We start from the raw sequence: 18,354 nt of genomic DNA on the forward strand, positions 1-18,354 counted from the left end.
ATTAGAAAGAAAAATTGTCAATAGAACAGATCAGTTTTGATGGACACCACCACCAGTGTGGAAGTGGCAAGAACTGGATAAAGCCCACATGTGCCCCTAAAGCAAAAGCAGAGACAGAGTCAGAGCTATCCATTAATTTAGGGAAGAGGTCATGTATAGACATGAAAAGTTTTAAAAGATCAACTGTGGCTACAACAGTTCAGGCTGGGAAACAGCTAATCCACTGGCATTAGAAGGAAAGTTTTGGGAGTGAATAATAAGGATTCTAGCAGACCCCAACCATGATTTCTCAGAGAAGAAGAGGCACAAAAGGCCTCCACTCACAGGGACACATCAGTCTAGTGACATGGAATTCTTGGATTGTGATTCCTATTTTATTTTTAGAAAATAAACTATTATTATCTCAGATGCTAGTTTATCCTTTTAGTGTCTGATTTTGGGGCCAATGGTTCATCATCACCAAGTTGTGCACCAGGGTGGCTTGGAGAGCTGAGTTTGTCTTGAGGGAAGATTTTAATTTGTGTGGAGATAAGGCTGCACAACTCACACAGCTTCTAACAAAACTGCTTGTGTTGGAGCTAAAGGTCATTCACATACACTAAGGGTCAGAAATAACAAAAACCATGCAAATTTAAGAATAATCTGAACAATTACCATGTGCTGTCAAAACACCTAAGACCCTAAGATCACATTTCTTTATTAGTGAATGCTCAAGTTTAAGTTTGGGGATTTTCTGAGCCACATACAGGGAGGATGTTATAGATGGACCTGAATTATGTTAATAACATCACCCCAGGGAAAACCTGTGGCAGAAAAAAGCAAGAATGTGGCTAAAAGAGACTCAGTTTCACATCAGAGGGATGCTGGGATAGTTTGTGTATTTTCCTGTACTACAAACATGGAAGAAGGAAATAATTTATTGTTTTAGAAAGCAGCAAAGTTGGATGAATCCCATGGGTAAAGATGAGAACAACATGAAAGAAGAAAATTTCATTCTTAAGCAGCTTCACTTGCATGTTTTTCAATAATTAAAGCTGTCTGAAACTGGAAACAATTCTAATGAAATGTAATCAAATTCTTTCTAAAACAAGGGGTACCTGCAACCTCATCTCACTTCTTGAAAGATGCTACAAAAACAACTGATAGTCACTGTAAAATGTATCTCTGCTTTAGTTCTATTTTATGAGAGAAACTCATGAGACCTCTCAAGGTTTTTATTTTTTAAATGGAGATATTTGAGTACCTAGCAGAAAAGCAGAAACTAAAAAATTACCACTTATCCAAATGCATTTTAACCAACTTCACTGAATTTCCCCTTGTATTTTGGGATTCATGTTGTAAGATAACACACCCTTGTAAGGAAATGCCTTTAATAATTACAATTCACTTCTGCCATTAAAGTTTGCAATTAGTGTAAAGCAGTGATTGCTGAATCAGCCTAAATCCTCAGTCACTCAGCAATTTTTGATGCAGTGACAATTTACTATCAGCGTTTCTCACGGCTGCTCCCTGAAAGAAAAGAGCTTCCAAGTGAGGGTTTTTCTGCTACCTCTGTCTTGTATTCAAAGCAGAATGAGCTGGGAGCAGCTCTGCAGGTGTCCTTACCTTTCTGAGGCCTGATGATGAAGGACTGCGTGGCGCCGTTGACCAGGCGGCAGTAGCCGTCGATCAGGTCTGCCATGTTCTCTGCAATGGTTAAGGACGGTGCTGTCACTGTCAGAGGCTACAGAAGGGAAAAAAACAAGGCACCAACAAAGAGGAATTATTGCAGTTGCAGCCACTGAGTGGAACAGCTGTGTCATTGCATCAGAACTTTACACACGCCTGCAAAGCTTAAACAGAACAATGTGGGGGAGCAGGGAGATTCCTGCTTGAGCTTTTGTGCAGCAAATTTCAAACAGGAGGTTCAGAAAGCACAGCTGGTAAAACCCTCCACCTAATGTAGTGTTAATTTGGGCTTCTGAAGTGTAAACCACTGTTGAATACAACTGCTATGACTTTCAGGGTTGTAATTAAGACAATTCTGAAGAACTTGCTTATTCCTTGAAGCTCTCACAGGTGGAATCTTTTTTCCCCACCCTCTGCAGCAATTTGTTCTTTGTCTAAAAACAGCCCTTCCCAATTTCAAGAAAGATTTTTCAAAAAATAAAATATGTACAGTAGAAAAAGAGATGAGAGACATACAGGCAAGCTATAAAGTTCAATAGCACCAACATTCATCATTCTCTGCACAGATCTGCCACCCTCCCTCAATCCTGCTCTTCCACTGTTTTCTGGTGCACTGGACCAAGGAAAAGATTTGATTTCACTTCCAGCACTACTTCCATGTAATACAAGGGAACAAATTTTCCTTCTTTTCTATTTTGTCCTTACATAAAAGTGGAATTTCCCTGTTTCCTCTCTAGGATACAGTACATATGCACAGGCTGTTATTAAATTGCATTTAAGAGCTACTGTGTTCATATCAAGCTTCTTCTGTGAGCATCAAAGTCTACAAGCACCAGATGCAAAACATAAAACATGAATGAACTTTAAATTTATTTTAAAACCAAACCCAGAACAAAAGTCCAATATAGAGAATATCCACATTAGGAGTATGCTACATCCCACTCCTTGCAAGGAAAAACAAAATATCAAGTTTATCACCACATATATATCAATAACATACCTCAGGTGCACCTGCTATCTTGAGTTGCAACATCCCTTTTCTGTCCTTGTCTTCACTGTTTGAATACTGAATGGTTTGCACTTGATTGAAATCTGCTAGATGGGTTGGCTGCAGAAAGACAACACCAAAAAATGAGGGAAAAAAACCCAAAATTACAGCAAAATAGCCTGCCTTAATCCCTGGTGGTGCAAAAGCACAGGGAGACTTTGATCCCCAAATTACACGTGCAGAAATCTGTTCTCTGTTTCTTTCTAGAGTTTCATTGCCACTCACTCCCAACACACACAAACATCCAGAGTGGCTGGAAAAGGAACCCAGCTCCACTGTGCCCACAGAGGTCACTGTTGAGCAGTGCCAGGCACGCTCTGAAGTGGGAACAACCTCTTGGGTGTCAACAGAGAAAACTCAACAGGTTAAAAGCACACAGATCCTGCACTGACACATTCCCAGCATCCCTCCAGACTGCTGGAAAAGGTTTGTTCTTAGCTCTGTGTTCCTGATTTCCCCATCTTTTCACTGCTTTTGAATTCATTTCAATAGAAGGGTGGACATGGGCTTAGCTTAAGTTGGGATTGTAAAGTTCCCAAACATTTTGCTGAAGGATCTGCCTGGACAGAGCTTCCTTGCACCATGGAGGTGCACAGGAAACACTGAAATACAGCTGGAATCAAGTAAGGAAAAGGCTGTGAAGGATATGAAGAAAGTAAATAAGCAGTGCCTGCACAGATGTGCTCACCAACTGGTTAAACAAGCTCTGCATTTACACATTCCTAAGAAAGAGAACGACTCAGAATAATTCACATTTCATTGGTAAAAAGTCCCCACCAATGCATCAAATTCTGCAATTGAGCACTTCACTGGGTAGAAAAGCCAAAAAATTCAGTGCTAAAGCAGACACAGTCTTTGTACCTAACACCAGAGCCTTTCCTCTGATCCAAATCACAAATTAATATCTGACAAGAGCTGTACATGCTGAGAGCTCCCAGCTCTGCTGTGGTTAACCCAGAGATCAGCCTGGTCACTCCCCTTTCTGTGACATCCAGTTCACAAGAGGTCATGGTTGTTAACACAGTGACTGAGAAAAAAAACCACAAAACAGAAGCAGACTTACATTTGCACCCTTGTCTGTCAGGTAACTGATTCCTTCCTCTGGGCCAATTGCCAGTTCCACTGAAATAATCCAGCTTGACTTGGGAGTCAAAGGAGAAAGGGCAGAATTTCAGTAATAAGACAAGGCCTTGCTATTGAATACTATAATCCAATGTGGTAATTACAGGTTTTAGTAATTAATATCTAGAAGCTTTTCAACTCTTCAAACAAAATTATACTAAAATCAAGTAATTCTCTAAGTGGCAAAACCCCCCATGACAGGTTTCCTGGGGATCTCTGCTACTCAAACTGCATTTCCATGCATTTTATCTTAGGTCTACATGAGAATTATGGATTTCCTGTATTTCCTCTTCTTATGAACACTGATATTCAAGTTCTAATTTCTGCTGGAGTCTCCATTTTCACAAACCTTACAAACTTGGGACCCTTCTTCAAAATTTGCTTGAAATAGGTAGAGATTAACAACTGAGAAAGTGCTTGATTTTCACAAAAAAGCACCTATAAAAATATTTTATTTTACATACAATTCTTACCCAAGTAATGAATTATGATTTCTTTTAAACAGTCAATGCAGAAAGTTCTAAAGAAAATAAATAAATACCATTTGTTGGTAATGAAATCCAATTGTCTCTACATGAAAAAAGGAGCAATAATAAGCAAAAAATTATTGCAGAACCAAGCAAAAGCAATTGGACTGAAAACTCCAGAATGGATTCTAATGACTGTCACATTCTTCTACTTACACCAAGAGCACATTTGAAGCATTCCTTGTCAAATCTGTACACTGGAGAGAGGATCTCAAAGAACTTCAAAATACTTTCTTCTCTATTGAGGTTGGCAAATTGTCGAAATGTTTGTTGGATTAATTTCCGTAGTGTTTTGGCCTGTGTATTAAAACATTTGGAGAATAATTATTTAAAATCTACTAGCTGAGGGATATTTGAAGAGTTTTGGTCACTTAGTAGTACTAACAGTGTCTTTATCAATGAAATGCAGACAATTCTCAAGGAATAAAAAAAGCTTCAGAATGTAAGCAGCAGTTCTGCCTTTTAACTTTTGCTTAGGATCAACATTATTTCTGCTGTATCACAGAGATGGTATCTAATAACATTTTAAATAAGTTATAATAGAAAACCACATGTTAACCCTTCCAGGAATATTTGCTCTAGAGTTCCTCATTTCTCTCAACTTCTGAACTGTGTCCCAACACAAAAAAACCCAAAACAATTTATACCTTCATATGAGCTTCTAAACCTAAACCACCATTCTCTCTCTTACCTGGCAATAACAAGCCAGCTGTAGCTGTATCTTAACCTCTGCACACAATAACTTAGACTATCCATAATAAAGTGGATTCTTTCAGTCTGATAATAAGCAAAAAACCTCTTTCAATATAAATAGCTTAAATTTAAATAGTAGACTGAATGTAAAAAATAAAGCAAAATTTTAAACTAAACTATATTACTATGTTGTCTACCACTTTATTACCTGTTTTCAGGGTACAAATAATCACTTATAGCAGCACAAAGGATAGCTAAACTAACACTTTAAAAAACTGAATTATTGCCTGTACATAATGTATAATCCCTGAAAGGCAGCCACTCATATGAAAACAAAAATAAAACCAGGGCCTGAGAAGCAGTATCTCTAAGATGCCCCCAATCTGAACAAACCATCAAGAATTGTGAATAAAAACACTCATGTCTAAAGTGACTGAATGGCCTAAAAAAAATCCAGTTCTAAGTCATCTTCCAACTACCAACAATGACAGAAAGCAAAACCATCCTTATCTTTGCAATATGTCAAGGCTAAGACAGGAATTACCACTGTTCCTCCATGCAAACATATCTGAATGTCCCATTTTAACAGCAGTAAAACTCTTTATTCTCCCACACTGCCTGTTAACAGCCCCAGGCACTACACAAATACCAACTTCCTTTTGTCGTTAGCACTTCCAGGCAGATTAGACACTCATTTTTAGAAAGCCTTTACAGAACGTTCAGAAGTCAAAATAGCCAGAAATGTTTCTGTGGAATGTTTAGGAGTTACTCCAGTAGCAGTAATCCAAGGCTGTTGCATATTCACAAAATGATCAGTTTTGCAATGATGCATACACTGGTTGGGAAAAAAAGCCCTCTCAGCACATACTATACTGTCAAATTAACAAAGAAATCTATAACTTTGGTGTAATTTCAAGTGCTTTTGTCGATTTAGCAGACCCAACTCTCAGATGGACCATTAAGGAGGCTGCAGAGCCTTTGGCAGTCAGGAAACTTCCCTCGGGCACCCAGAGCTGCCTCAGGCCTTGTAAGGACTCAGATACTGCACACTGGAGCTCCCTGGTATCTTTATTTTTACAGAGAAAACCAACTTCAAGGCAAGTGCAAACCTCAGCCTTAGCTTATCACTGGCAAATACCAGGAGCAAGACACAACAAAATAAAAAAGCATTTGCCAGCTCAAGGTGTCCCAAGTATTTCAGCTACTAAGCTGATTAAAGGTTCTGCCCATGGGTTGTCTTCCTGACCAACTCCAGTATCACATTTCCGGCAAGGAACTGGCACATGTTATCTGGCTCTTTTCAGTCCACCAAGAAGAACTGGTCACTTTAAATTTTAAGATCATGAGCAAGGTGTAAAGATAGAAAGTCCATTAGAGTCACAGGCTGCTTTGGGTTGGAAGGGACTTTAGAAATTCCATCACGTTCCACCCCCCTACCATGGGCAGGGACCCTTTCCACTGTCCCAGGTGCTCCAAGCCCCATCCAGCCTGGCCTTGGACATTTCAGGGATGGAGCAGCCCCAGCTTCTCTGGGCACCCTGTGCCAGGTCCTCACCACCCCTCCAGGGAAGAATTTCCTCCCAATATCCCATCCAGCCCCACCCTCTGTCAGTGTGAGCACTCCCTGTGTCCTGTCACTCCATTTCTTGTCCAAAGTCCCTCCCCAGCTCTCTTTCAGCCCCTTTAGGCACTGGAAGGAGCTCTCAGGTTTCCCCATGATTTTTCTCTTTTCCAGGTTGAACAGCCCCCAAAACCACACCTCTTCCATAACAGAAGCATCTATCAGAAATATCTGCAAAGAGCAACTTCAAGCAAAATGCACTGAAAACCTGCTCTTAAAAGTATTTCTAAGAACCATTGTTTTGTTCCCCCTCTGTGTTTGTTCAAACCAGAGACAACTGAGAGAAATAATTAATTTTATATTTCATGGCTACGGGGACCCCTCCTTCTCCTGCCAGTTCAAATTCCCTGCCTTTCACCAAGTGGAAGAGCAATTTAGGGTTTTGGACTGATCCTGTACTACTCTGAATAGGGATTTCATTTTCACTGAAAAGCAGACACATTTCTTCCCTTGTTTTTCTTCTTCATATGTCCAACATTTTTCTTCATGTCTTTACAAGGTTCCCACTCAGCTTCACCTTCTGGCAACTCTTGCTACTTCTTTCTGCTATTCTCCCCACTTCAGGATTTCCAAAGTGCAGTTTTCTTGGTCAGTCAGTTTTCTGGCTCCATAATATTATTTTTGAGACAGTTATTCATACTTGTACGTCTGGAGTCTTTCACCACAATTTTTCCCGTTAGCAGAAAATACAGTTTCAGATAATTGCTTAAATTAAAATGCAGAGGGGATTACTTAAATCCACTTGACTTCATTAGCTTCTGATTTTCAAAAGTCTTTTGAAACAAAACCTTGTCATGACAGACCTTTTGTGTTTACCCATTTAAATTACAATGCAGATTCTTTCCAAATCTCAAGTTGAATTCTATTATTTCTATAAAGCTCCACTGCTCACCAAAACCAGCTCCAAAATAGCAATTTTTGATTTATACTTTCATGTATGAATTGTAAGAGACATTTTACCAGGACATTCATATTGAGGTGGCTATAAATGTAAAATACTTAGTGACCATTCTTAATCCCCCTTTTCAACACACTTGAGACAAATTTGCATTTTTTACTCTGAGAACATATGGACTTCAATGGCAGTGAGATTCAAGGAACGTTTATAGTCTTAGCTAGGATTAACCTAAACAGAAATTACTGGAAATCTTCCTTGAATAAGTTGGATACAGTCTTGAGGAAGGAAGGCATCAAGTTTATCAAGTTCCCAGTAAAATATTCTTTTTTCTTACATGTTCCCTTCCTCTTTCTCCAGAAGTCTAATTTTTCTTTTAGGGAAGGAAAAGAAAAAAAAGTTATTTGATCCAAGAGGCTCCAAGGACTTGTTCTGCACTTTTACCCCCAAGGTTTGAGAGGCAGAGCTGTGCCCTTCTCACAGCAGCTCAGCAAGGCTGTGTGAATTTTACTTTATCCTTGTCCTGCCAGCTGCATGACTGGGATTCACATCCCACCAATCCCACAGAGAGCTTGGATGTTTTTTCACAAAGCAAAACTGCACAGCAATTCCCTTAGGACTGTACAGTGAGAACTATAATGCAATTTTTAGATTTCTGACACTTTACAGCAGTACAGGATTGCTTGGGACTGTAATTACCTTCACTGAATCTAGTAAACTCTTCGGGAAAAACCGTCTCAAACCAACATCTTTCCTGAAAGAAAAAATACACACAGCATTAATACCAAAAACATTGTGCAGTGTCACATTTCTCTTTTCAAGGTGGTGCTTTGGGTCTATTTTTTGTTTTGTTTTTAACTAGCATATATGATTACTAAACCATTTTCCTAACAAGGTCCTTGAAAACTTCAGAGTAACAAACAGACTACCATTAAAATTCTAACTAGAGCCACTCCAACATCAAATGTGGCACAGCAGCATCTTCTAGTTTAAACCCCCCAGGATACTGAGGATATTGTTGAAATTGTAGAAATATTGTTATATTCCTACTATTATTTACCCTGGTACCTGTGTGGAAGGTCTGTTATTTGAAATGGTGGCTTGGGCACAGAGGAGTTTTGAGAATAAAAACTGTTATTTGTACACGTTTTAATAATTTCAAGCATATAGAAATATGAAATATAGAAATAGCATATAACTTCAAGCATACAGAAATATAGAAATATTCTTAGAACATGTAGTCAGGTGAGAAGGGAACAACATGGAAGTGGAATACCCTGATAAACCTCTATTAGAATGGAGGAGAAAACAGAAAAAGAATCCTAGAATGGTTTGGTTTGAAGGGACCCTAATGACCATCCAGTTGACAGGGACATTTTCACTAGACCAGGTTTCACATTTCACTAGACCAGGTTGCTCAGAGCCCCAACTTGGCCTGAGGAATCCAGGAATCCATAAAGGAATACTCATGGTATCACCTCTCTGAGCATGCTGAGTGCAATTCCACTACTGTTTTACCCTTTGAAGCACTGTAATTAAGGGGTTGTTTAAATTTCTGCTATTATTTTATACCCATATTGAGCAAATTAAAATTACCAACTTTTTCTTGCAAGCACTCTCACTTTTTGCCACTGTAAATCAGGTGACTGTGAGCTCAGAATTTGCAAACTGAATTTATCAAGCTCCCGTTCACACCTATAAATTGGGTTGCAGTCCTGGTTTCAAAACCAGAGCCAGTAAATAATTCTATGCTCTGATGTGCTGCACAAGCTTATGTCTGACATGTGTTTGTGTCACTACTACTGAACATCAGCTTCAAACAAAGGTGCTTGAGAAGTTGCCAATGACACTAGTGCAGAAGACACCACTGAACAACCAAGTGTAAAAAACTCTCATGCAAAAAAGTAAAAATAAGAGAAAAATATAAATAGGAAAAGGATTTATAGCTCAAAGGTGTTACTGACTTTTTTCCTTTAAATTTAGGATGTTACCATCTCTTTCAAACATTCTTATCTGCTTCTGGAACAAGTATGAAAGTGAGCTTTCCACGAGTGCATGCTTTGAACATCCACAGAAATACATCTGGAATTCTTACACTTGGCAAAGCAAGGAGAAGCTGTTAGCAGGCAGAGATATTCAGGATTTATTTACTGCTACCTAACAGCCCAAGAACAAAGCCAACACTAAAGTCAATATAAAAAGCTCACTCAGAAGAATAAACCACGGTATTTTGAAAGCTCTCTGAAGATGAGTTGCATACAATTTCATACTAAAAACATCCTCAAGCAGGAGGAGCAGAATGTTCATGTGCAGCACTGGCATCTGTGCAATGACAGTAAGCTGCAGGATTATAAAACTTCATAAATGTTAATTCCTTCCATGCATTTCTTCTCAAATGCAAATGATACTTGGTTTATTATCCCACACAGTTCAATGAATCTAACACACTATTACCATCTAAAAAATATGCAAAGACATTTTGACAGGGATATATTAGTTTAACATTAAGCATTTCAGAGAGAGTCGGTGCTTCTGAAATGAAGCACCTCCCATCACCCTGGTATCCTTGATTTTAACAGTCCTGCAGCACAGGGAGGCTGCCACAGCCTCATTTGATTCATTACTAGGACGAGCTGAGCAGCCTTTTGTACAGATCTGGGAGCAACAAACTGAGAAGAAATTCTTATGCAGAGTACAACAGAGCACAACTCTTAACAAAACTTGTTAATGAAGCATTTCCTGTATTTAGCTGAGACAGCAAATTTATTTACTAGAGGAGAATTTAACAAAAAGAACCACACAGATTTAATGCCCTGGACAGCAACAACTGATGGATACCTATAAACAAGAGAATAAACACTGGAAATTGGAATACAATACATACAAACAGCTTTACACACACAGCCCTACAAACCCCTTCCCAGCTGTGCTGTGTGGGGGTGGGATGGCCAACAAGGGAGACACCAGCTCAGGGCTCTGCATGGAGGATTCAGCCATCTGGTTTCTGATTGCCAACTAGAGATAAGCAGCACTGAGAGCCTGTTCATGCAGTTCTACTACAGCTTTGTACTTAACCTCATCTACTCCAGCCTACTTGTGGGCTTAAATCTGAGTTCAATTTTTTAATGTACAAACTTCAATTGGATTAATAAAACACCAACTACAGGTAGGTGATACTGCTTGTCTTACAATGATAAGCAGCTTTAGGCAGCATATATCATGTATTTTCCACCTCAATTCAAGTTATAACAAAAAAAAAAGTAACATTAGATTAATGTAATAGACTTTAACATGCCTTTTACCAAATTGTGGCTGCACCTGTTCCTTCCTACAGCTCCCATTTCTGTACTTGTAATTATCCCTGTTCTCACTAACAGGCTTCACATTTATCATGAAAAAATTCTTCTTTCACTCCATGAAGGCCCAACTATTAAAGGCTACTTAACAATTTGATCCCATCTACCATTCCCCATCCAGATCTGTTCTCATATGACAATCTGATCAAAGACAAAAATACATGAAATAGACATCTGACAAAGGCAGCCAAGGAGCAATCACCCCCAATGCAAAAAAGGGCCATTTAAAAATTGCTCTCAGCTGGTTAAGTGCCTCATGATGTACTAAAACCAGCAATCCCCCCACAAAAAACACCAAAAAGCATCACTTGAGCAATAATATTACTTGTGCAGTTAAACATTTATGGGCTATTAAGGTGATAAGATCAAATTAATGCATTTTGGGGATCACTGGCACTTTTTGCAGACCCTTTCCAGCTTGTAATTATCTGTAGTATAGTCAGTTTAAGGTGGTTTTATCCTTCATCTCTCCCAGCTAAATCCCATACAAATTACATCCTGGTCCTCAAAAAAGAAAAAAACTTTTGAAATGCACAATTCTCCACATTCAAGTCCACATGGCATTAAGCTGTTACATTTTGCATATCAGGGCTTTGTTTCACTATGCCTTTCACAGCAGCAATTTATTATTTCCTACCAAAGCAGTCACTGTTTGGAAAATACAGACTGAAGGAAAGAAATCACTGTTAAACTGAAAGCAGCACCACACTGAATCCTTCTGGAACTCTCACCTGTTACATTATTAATTTACACTTTGTGTGACCTGTTATGACCCTGCTTTCCTTTGTCTCATTGTTTCTAAAGTCATTAACCTAATTACTCACGCTTGTAGTTTCTGATTTGCTAAAAAATGGACCTAAAAATACTTTACTCAAGTTCTTACTTGAACCTATGTATGTAAACCACACCAACCATAACTCAAATACTTTCAAATCTTTTTTTATATCCCCTTTTAGCCCTGTCTATCTGCTCATCCCCTTTATTTTTATTAGTCTTTTCTCATTTTGTGATGTGTTTCCTCAACCAGAATATTTCTACTAATATTTCTATAGAAATTACAATATAGTGTTCTATAGACTATTTTGGTAGACAAAAACCTGAAGTCCTTAAAAAAAACTAAAAGTCTCAAATTCAAACAAAATCAGTTTTAAAAAATATGAATAAATAAAGGAGCACTACAAAAATACTAAATAAGCAGGCTATCCATCAAAGTTATCTTTGCCTAGTAATATCACAGATCCCTCAAAAATCCTTGTAAACTTATTCATTGCTGTATAAAATCTTACATTCCTCCTCCAAATGCTCCAATTTTACATCTCTAAAAGTTAGCATTAATTTGTCATTAAAAACAAGATGAAAAAAATTGAGACTTCACTGCTGCAAGAACCTTTTATCCCAATTTTGTGTAAAACTGTACAGGATCTTTTCACAAGGGTAATTAGCAGAGATGAGCACATCATTGTTGCATGTATGTCTGAAACTTTATCCACTATACAAATACAAATAAAAGCAGTTTTCAGGTTTTTGCTAAAAAGCTGACGGACTTTGGCTTGTTTGCACTGAAGCTATCTCCATGAATAAATAAACAAAATATTTCATTACGAGGATGCTCCTTGTGCTTCTTAAAATTTGGGATAGATAAACAATAACCTTGCTAATTGCAAGGTCACATCTCAGAAAATGCCCACAGTGAGCAAACAGAAACAAAAACAATATCACAAACATTTTCAAGTAACTCAAACTTTACCACAAATGAGTCACAGCTGAAGAATGCAACTGGGCACAGAAAAACACTGAGCAATAAAATCACCTCACTATCAGAGCTGGTGAATCCCATAAACATTTGCAAAAGTGCTGAAAACCACAGTGAGCCTCCTGATCAAGTTTCAACTACTCCAAACCTGTTTCTCTGGAGAGTTAAAGGCATTTTTCCTACTTCTACATCTCAATGGGTTTCATCATCCATTTCTTACATTAAAGCATTTTAACCACCTTGATGGAATAGAAAACTTACAACAGAGATGTTCTGTCATTGAACTGAATTTATTGTTCCTGCTGCAGAGAAGGGACAGTTCAGACCTCAAGCTAGAGCACAATACTTACTCTAACACTTCATAGTTGGACTTCTTTTCTAATGCATTGCCTCTCATCTCTCCGTAGGATCTCCTGAAGTCAGGAAAAATATTTGAAAGCAACAATTATTGGATAATTCAGCCTAAAACTACAACATCAACATAATCAAAACTTCCACTCAGCATCAGATAACATTGGCAGAATGAATTCAAAGCTAAGTATGAAGTACATTATTATTCTACCTCAACAGATCAGATTTTTATTTTACAAATTAACTGCATTTTCAGAACCACTTTAAACCACTGCTGCTACCAAAAGTGACCTAACCTGGCCTTGAGCAGCTCCTTTCCACCTCACACTGCACTTCCTCCTGAGAGCCCCCTGTGCATGGAACAGGGAGAAGCAGGGGAAGCAGGGAATGCTGAAAACTGCTCCAATCCAGCTATGCTCACATTAACAAGTAAATTAATAAACAGGAAAGCTTTGTTAGGAGAGGGCTGAGATCATCGTTGTCAGAAAAAAATGGACCAGAAATGTTCATTCTAAGAGTTTCACAAGTTCATCTATGAGAAATAGCTCATCAAAATGCTCTGAAGAGCCACAGCTTGAGAGGCAGGGAGAGGTAGGAAGGCAGGACCTGGCTGACAACATAATCACAGATTATTACATTCATCACATGTTTTGAAAAAAGGCACAATGATTTTGTAAGTGCATAAAGAGTTTGCAGTTACACAAAGAATTTTTGTTTTCTCTGGGGCTACCAGCAAAACTTACAACAAAGGCATCAGGTACTCCTGTGATACCTGGGAAATTTCATAAACCTAAATTTTGTTTTAATTTGGAAAAGTACTGTTCAAAGGACACTTTTATTCTCTCCTAACAAGTTTACATTTGTCATTAATTTCTTATCAATTTTACTTCTTCTCTAATCTCCCTGTGTGAGACATCAGTACAACTGAAGCAAATGTTTCAGGCTGGAAATTCTCCATAAATTAGCAAAAACCCAACACATGCATTTCAAAGCTGGGAACTCTCTCAAGGATCTGTTAATCTGATATATTTATCTTTATTTTCCAGCTGTCTATACAGTTGACAAGAACACCAAAAACACCCAAAAGGATCCTTAAGATTTAATCATTTCAAAACAGCACATTAAAAACCGAGTAAATACAGAGAGGAAAGGTAGCAACATTTATCTATAATTACATTCTTTAGCTGCAGGATTTATATATGCAGAATCACAAGACTATTTACTAAATAACACCACAGATGCATTTTTTTTTTAAACATACTTCAATGTACTCTACATGCCTTTGAATTATTCAGATGAAGAACTCACCCAAAAGGCAGTATCAAGATGTAATTAATTAAAATTTTAAAATAATGTTAATTTAAAAATCACTAGAAATGAGTTACAATACAGTCTATTCAGTTTTTCTTCTGACTGCTTTGCAGCAAAAAAAGGTCTTATGATGTTTTATTCAACTCTACTGGTCAGAAATTGATGAACTTTAAGCAGTTTCAAAATTAATGTATATATTCTGTCAGAACGATGTTGAATAATAAATTAAATTATCAGCTTACCGGATTTCAAGGCAACCTAGTTTCAAAGCAATTTCCTGGTCCACTTGATCTGCTATTTCTAACATATAGTCATTTTTCACCTACAGCAAAAGAAGCAGGTAGGCATCACAGAAAGATCAGTTCAGTGCCAACACAGACTAAAATACTCCCCAACAACTTTCAAATGAATACATCTTAATTTTCTGGAATGACAATTCAAAGTCCAGGAAGAGAAAAAAGAATTTGTGCTCATATTCTCCACAAATGAGCAGACACAATTCTCCACAAATTTCTTTGGAAAGAAACACATTTTCACCACAAAGAACTTGATTGAAAAATTTCTTGTGTATGTCAATATTGCCTATGTTTTATTAAATATAATCAAAATTCAGAGGGACTGAGCAGATGGTTACACCTGCATTCCAGCTGGGAGAAGGCAGGCTGTGTTCTTGAACCATCCTGGTCAACAGGATTTAATTGTCTAGGCAGATCTAATCATGCAAGTAAACTGATAAATGCCTAGGAATTACAGTGAAAATAAAAACAGAAGAGAAAAGGATGTACAAACTGTAGTGCACACTGGCATAAAATAATGCTGAACTAGCAAGAAGAACCAAGAGTGAAACTGGGTGGTGATCATCTACAGTAGGAAACACTTCAAATCTTCATCTTGTTTTATTTACCAGCATGGATGTGGGCAGAATCCTATTTTTTAGGTAATATTTCACCACACTGGAGTAAGAAATTTATACAGTACTAACATCAAAAAACTCAGGCAGTAAGAGAGAACAGAACCAGTTACCAAGAACTTCACTTTGCAAATCTTCCACCAGTAACAAATCTCAGCAGCTTTTCCCTAACAGTTCCTGCTATCCTCTTATGAAACCTCAAGTTGCTATTGAGATCCTAAAGTTGCAGAGTCCTGAAATCCCACAAAAATCCACGAGACTTTGTGGATCAAAGAGGAGATGATGCAGCACATTTCACCAAGTGGGTTTGGTGAGTGATGACAAGTTGTAAGAACAACTAGTTCACACTACTACTGCAAGGAAATGCATAAATTGGGAGGTAAGGAAGTACAGCAGTGGATCCAACAGCTGGAGGTGTTCTCCACTCTGCATTCTCCTTGGAACATGTGAGCATCCACCTCAGCATTCCCTCAGCACCACTGTGGCAGCTGCTCCTGCTCCAAACTACAGACAAACCCCTAAAAACATCCTGGAACTGAACTGCATGAAAAGTTTTAATTTGTTATTGAAAGATATGAAAGAAGAAATACGATAAACTGTGCAAGAATAAGAAATGAATTATTACAATAGCTGAAACATGAGAAAAAAGCTTCTTACATTTGAATTCATACAGGCACTCAATATGACAAAATAATGAGCTTTTAACTCTTCTCAATTCAATTCCTACAAATACTAATGAGACAGGAGAATAATTGCCCTTCAGCATCATGTAGTGTGCTATTTGTACACACATATGGAAATAATAATTCTGTATTCCCATACTAATAGTATACACAATATGAATCCATAATTCTCCTCTTCATTATGCTCACAACTTTAAATAATTGGATTTAGATTGGATATTAGGATGATTTCTCCACTGAAATGGTGGTCAGGGATTGGAAACAGACTGTGCAGGAAAGTGGTGGAATCACCATTTCTGGAGCCATTCAAAGTGTGGCTGCAGCTCCTGGGGACATGGTTCAGCTGTGGATGTGGCAGTGCTGGGTTAGTGGTTGATATTCCAAGTCTTTTACAACCTAAATGGTTCTGTGATCCTATAAACAGCAAAATGCAATAAATTACACCAGGATCTCAATTCATGAGAAAGGACTGTGAACTGCTCCTGCACTAAAACTGTCAGACAGGAGCTCAGGGCAGGTAAATCAGGAATGGAGTTTCAGGCTGCACAAACTGTTATAAATGACCTCTGCAAACACACGTGGGTGGTTGACAACAGCACAGCCCTCCTCACCCTCAGGTCTATGTGGGATACCTCAAAATGAAAAAAAAGTGTTGAACATGGGCTCAGATCATACATGGATACCCAAATTGCAGAAATTCCCATGTCCTTTTTCTGAGAATTTACCTTCATGTACAGCCCAAACTACTTCCCCTACCAAGTGAAGCTGTTCACAAAATGTAGGGCTGACCTGCCCTACATCCACCCAAATCAAATACCCATTGTACCCATTGACTGATCACTTCTATTTCATTAAGCTATTATTTTTTTTTTTTAACCAAAAATTCAATTTTTTGAACCATTTCAACAATTTTGCATCACCAGGAAATTTCAAAGCCGTTATCCTCCTATTACTTGAGGTATTCAGACCCCAAGAAGAACTGGCTGTAGCAAAGTGATTTTTCAGTCCTGACACACAAAACCTCCACTCACAGGAATGATGCTAATTTAAGGCCCAGTGTATTATGATCAAATGTTGATTCATTTATCTTCACAGCTCTTTGCCTTGTGAGTCCCAGTGCTTGATTTGTTAAACTAAACAGTTTAAGAGCATCTCCAGTCTCCTGCAAACACGATTTTAAAACGCTGCTAGCCTCCTATTCCATAAATAAATAAGCAACATTACCCAAATATTTAAAGTTTGGGGTTTATCTCCTCTTGCCCTGCAGCTTGTGAGCTTTAACAAATTCCAGTCATGTTCCCAGTTTGACTCTGCAACTACAGACACCAGATATTGACTAAGAAAATGTAAAAGACCATCCCCCATTCCAAGAGAATGGAAGGGGAAAAAGAAGTATTTTATAGTATGTACACCTACTTATTTTAGTGTTTAAACTTTGTGAGTTATAAAAGATTATAAGCTTCAGGAAACCTGTGGTGAGAATCCAGTGGTCTGGATTTAACAGTGCCGTACTATGGATAGCCAAAGGTGCTTGGATCTTCCCTTTTTTCATAAACCTGCCTGCACACGCTCTTCTTTCAATTTCAGCAAGGAAAAAAAAAAAGCAGATTCAATTTCTACTCCTAGAATACCAATGAGAACTTCTCTTATCACCTTTAATTTTGCTTGACTATTCTCTTTGAGATGGCATCAGATCAATGTATGAACTAATGCCTGTGCAGAGATGAGATAAGAATTTCACAGGAGGTTCAGCACAACCTCCTAAGGAAAAAGCCTGAGCAAATATTAAGTGGAAGAGACATAAGAGATAATTTAATGGTAATTAAATGCACTGTCACAAGGCAATTGAATAGTTTTCCAAGAAGCCTTTTGTGTTTGCTCAATTATAACTTTTATTATTATTATTATTATTGTTAATATAATTAAACGAGAGAAATGAGAATATTTTCTGGGTTAGACAAACAAAGCCCCCATCTTCAAGAGCACAAAGCCCATATACATACAAAGGCACAAAAGCTGAACTCTTAGAAATCTAACAAAACCCATCAGGTTTTTTCTACTGACTACAAATTCAGAAGTAAGTTAAGAGAGAGGATGAATCCTTCCCTGTAGGGTTTGGAGATCCTGTTATCTGTGAGCTTGTCACACTCCCTGGCAGTGTGTGCAGACCTTTGGCTGCACCTCCTGTGGCTTGGAAATTTGAGTAATTGTGCAATACCTGGAGAAGCTGAAGAACACATCTGTCCATATGTACACAGATATATAAACACATACATCCTTTTCAAGCAGATCAAGCACCACTGCCATAATCTTCTCTACAATTTAATTGCTCAGAATGGGATCTCTCCAAAGGTCAAACCAGTAAAAAAACCTGTAGGGTGCTATTTAATACAACTTAATTTCACCTAGTTTGTAA

The 18,354-nt window shown here is 38.0% G+C and overlaps 1 protein-coding gene across 8 annotated transcripts in view; it reads right to left on the reverse strand.

Moving 5' to 3' along the window:
• PTK2 (protein tyrosine kinase 2) overlaps nucleotides 1-18,354 on the reverse strand; it is a 189,396-nt gene that overhangs the window by 60,351 nt on the left and 110,691 nt on the right. For all 8 annotated transcript variants that reach the window (XM_077189424.1, XM_077189423.1, XM_077189394.1 and 5 more), the window contains 7 exons: nucleotides 14,588-14,667; nucleotides 13,034-13,096; nucleotides 8,274-8,328; nucleotides 4,522-4,662; nucleotides 3,780-3,857; nucleotides 2,669-2,776; nucleotides 1,606-1,723 (listed from right to left, as the gene is read on the reverse strand). In XM_077189424.1, the coding sequence (XP_077045539.1) occupies nucleotides 1,606-1,723; nucleotides 2,669-2,776; nucleotides 3,780-3,857; nucleotides 4,522-4,662; nucleotides 8,274-8,328; nucleotides 13,034-13,096; nucleotides 14,588-14,667 (643 nt within the window). The remainder of the gene's footprint in view (nucleotides 1-1,605; nucleotides 1,724-2,668; nucleotides 2,777-3,779; nucleotides 3,858-4,521; nucleotides 4,663-8,273; nucleotides 8,329-13,033; nucleotides 13,097-14,587; nucleotides 14,668-18,354) is intronic.

Source organism: Agelaius phoeniceus, chromosome 1 (genome assembly GCF_051311805.1).
Source record: "Agelaius phoeniceus isolate bAgePho1 chromosome 1, bAgePho1.hap1, whole genome shotgun sequence".
Lineage (NCBI taxonomy): Eukaryota > Metazoa > Chordata > Aves > Passeriformes > Icteridae > Agelaius > Agelaius phoeniceus.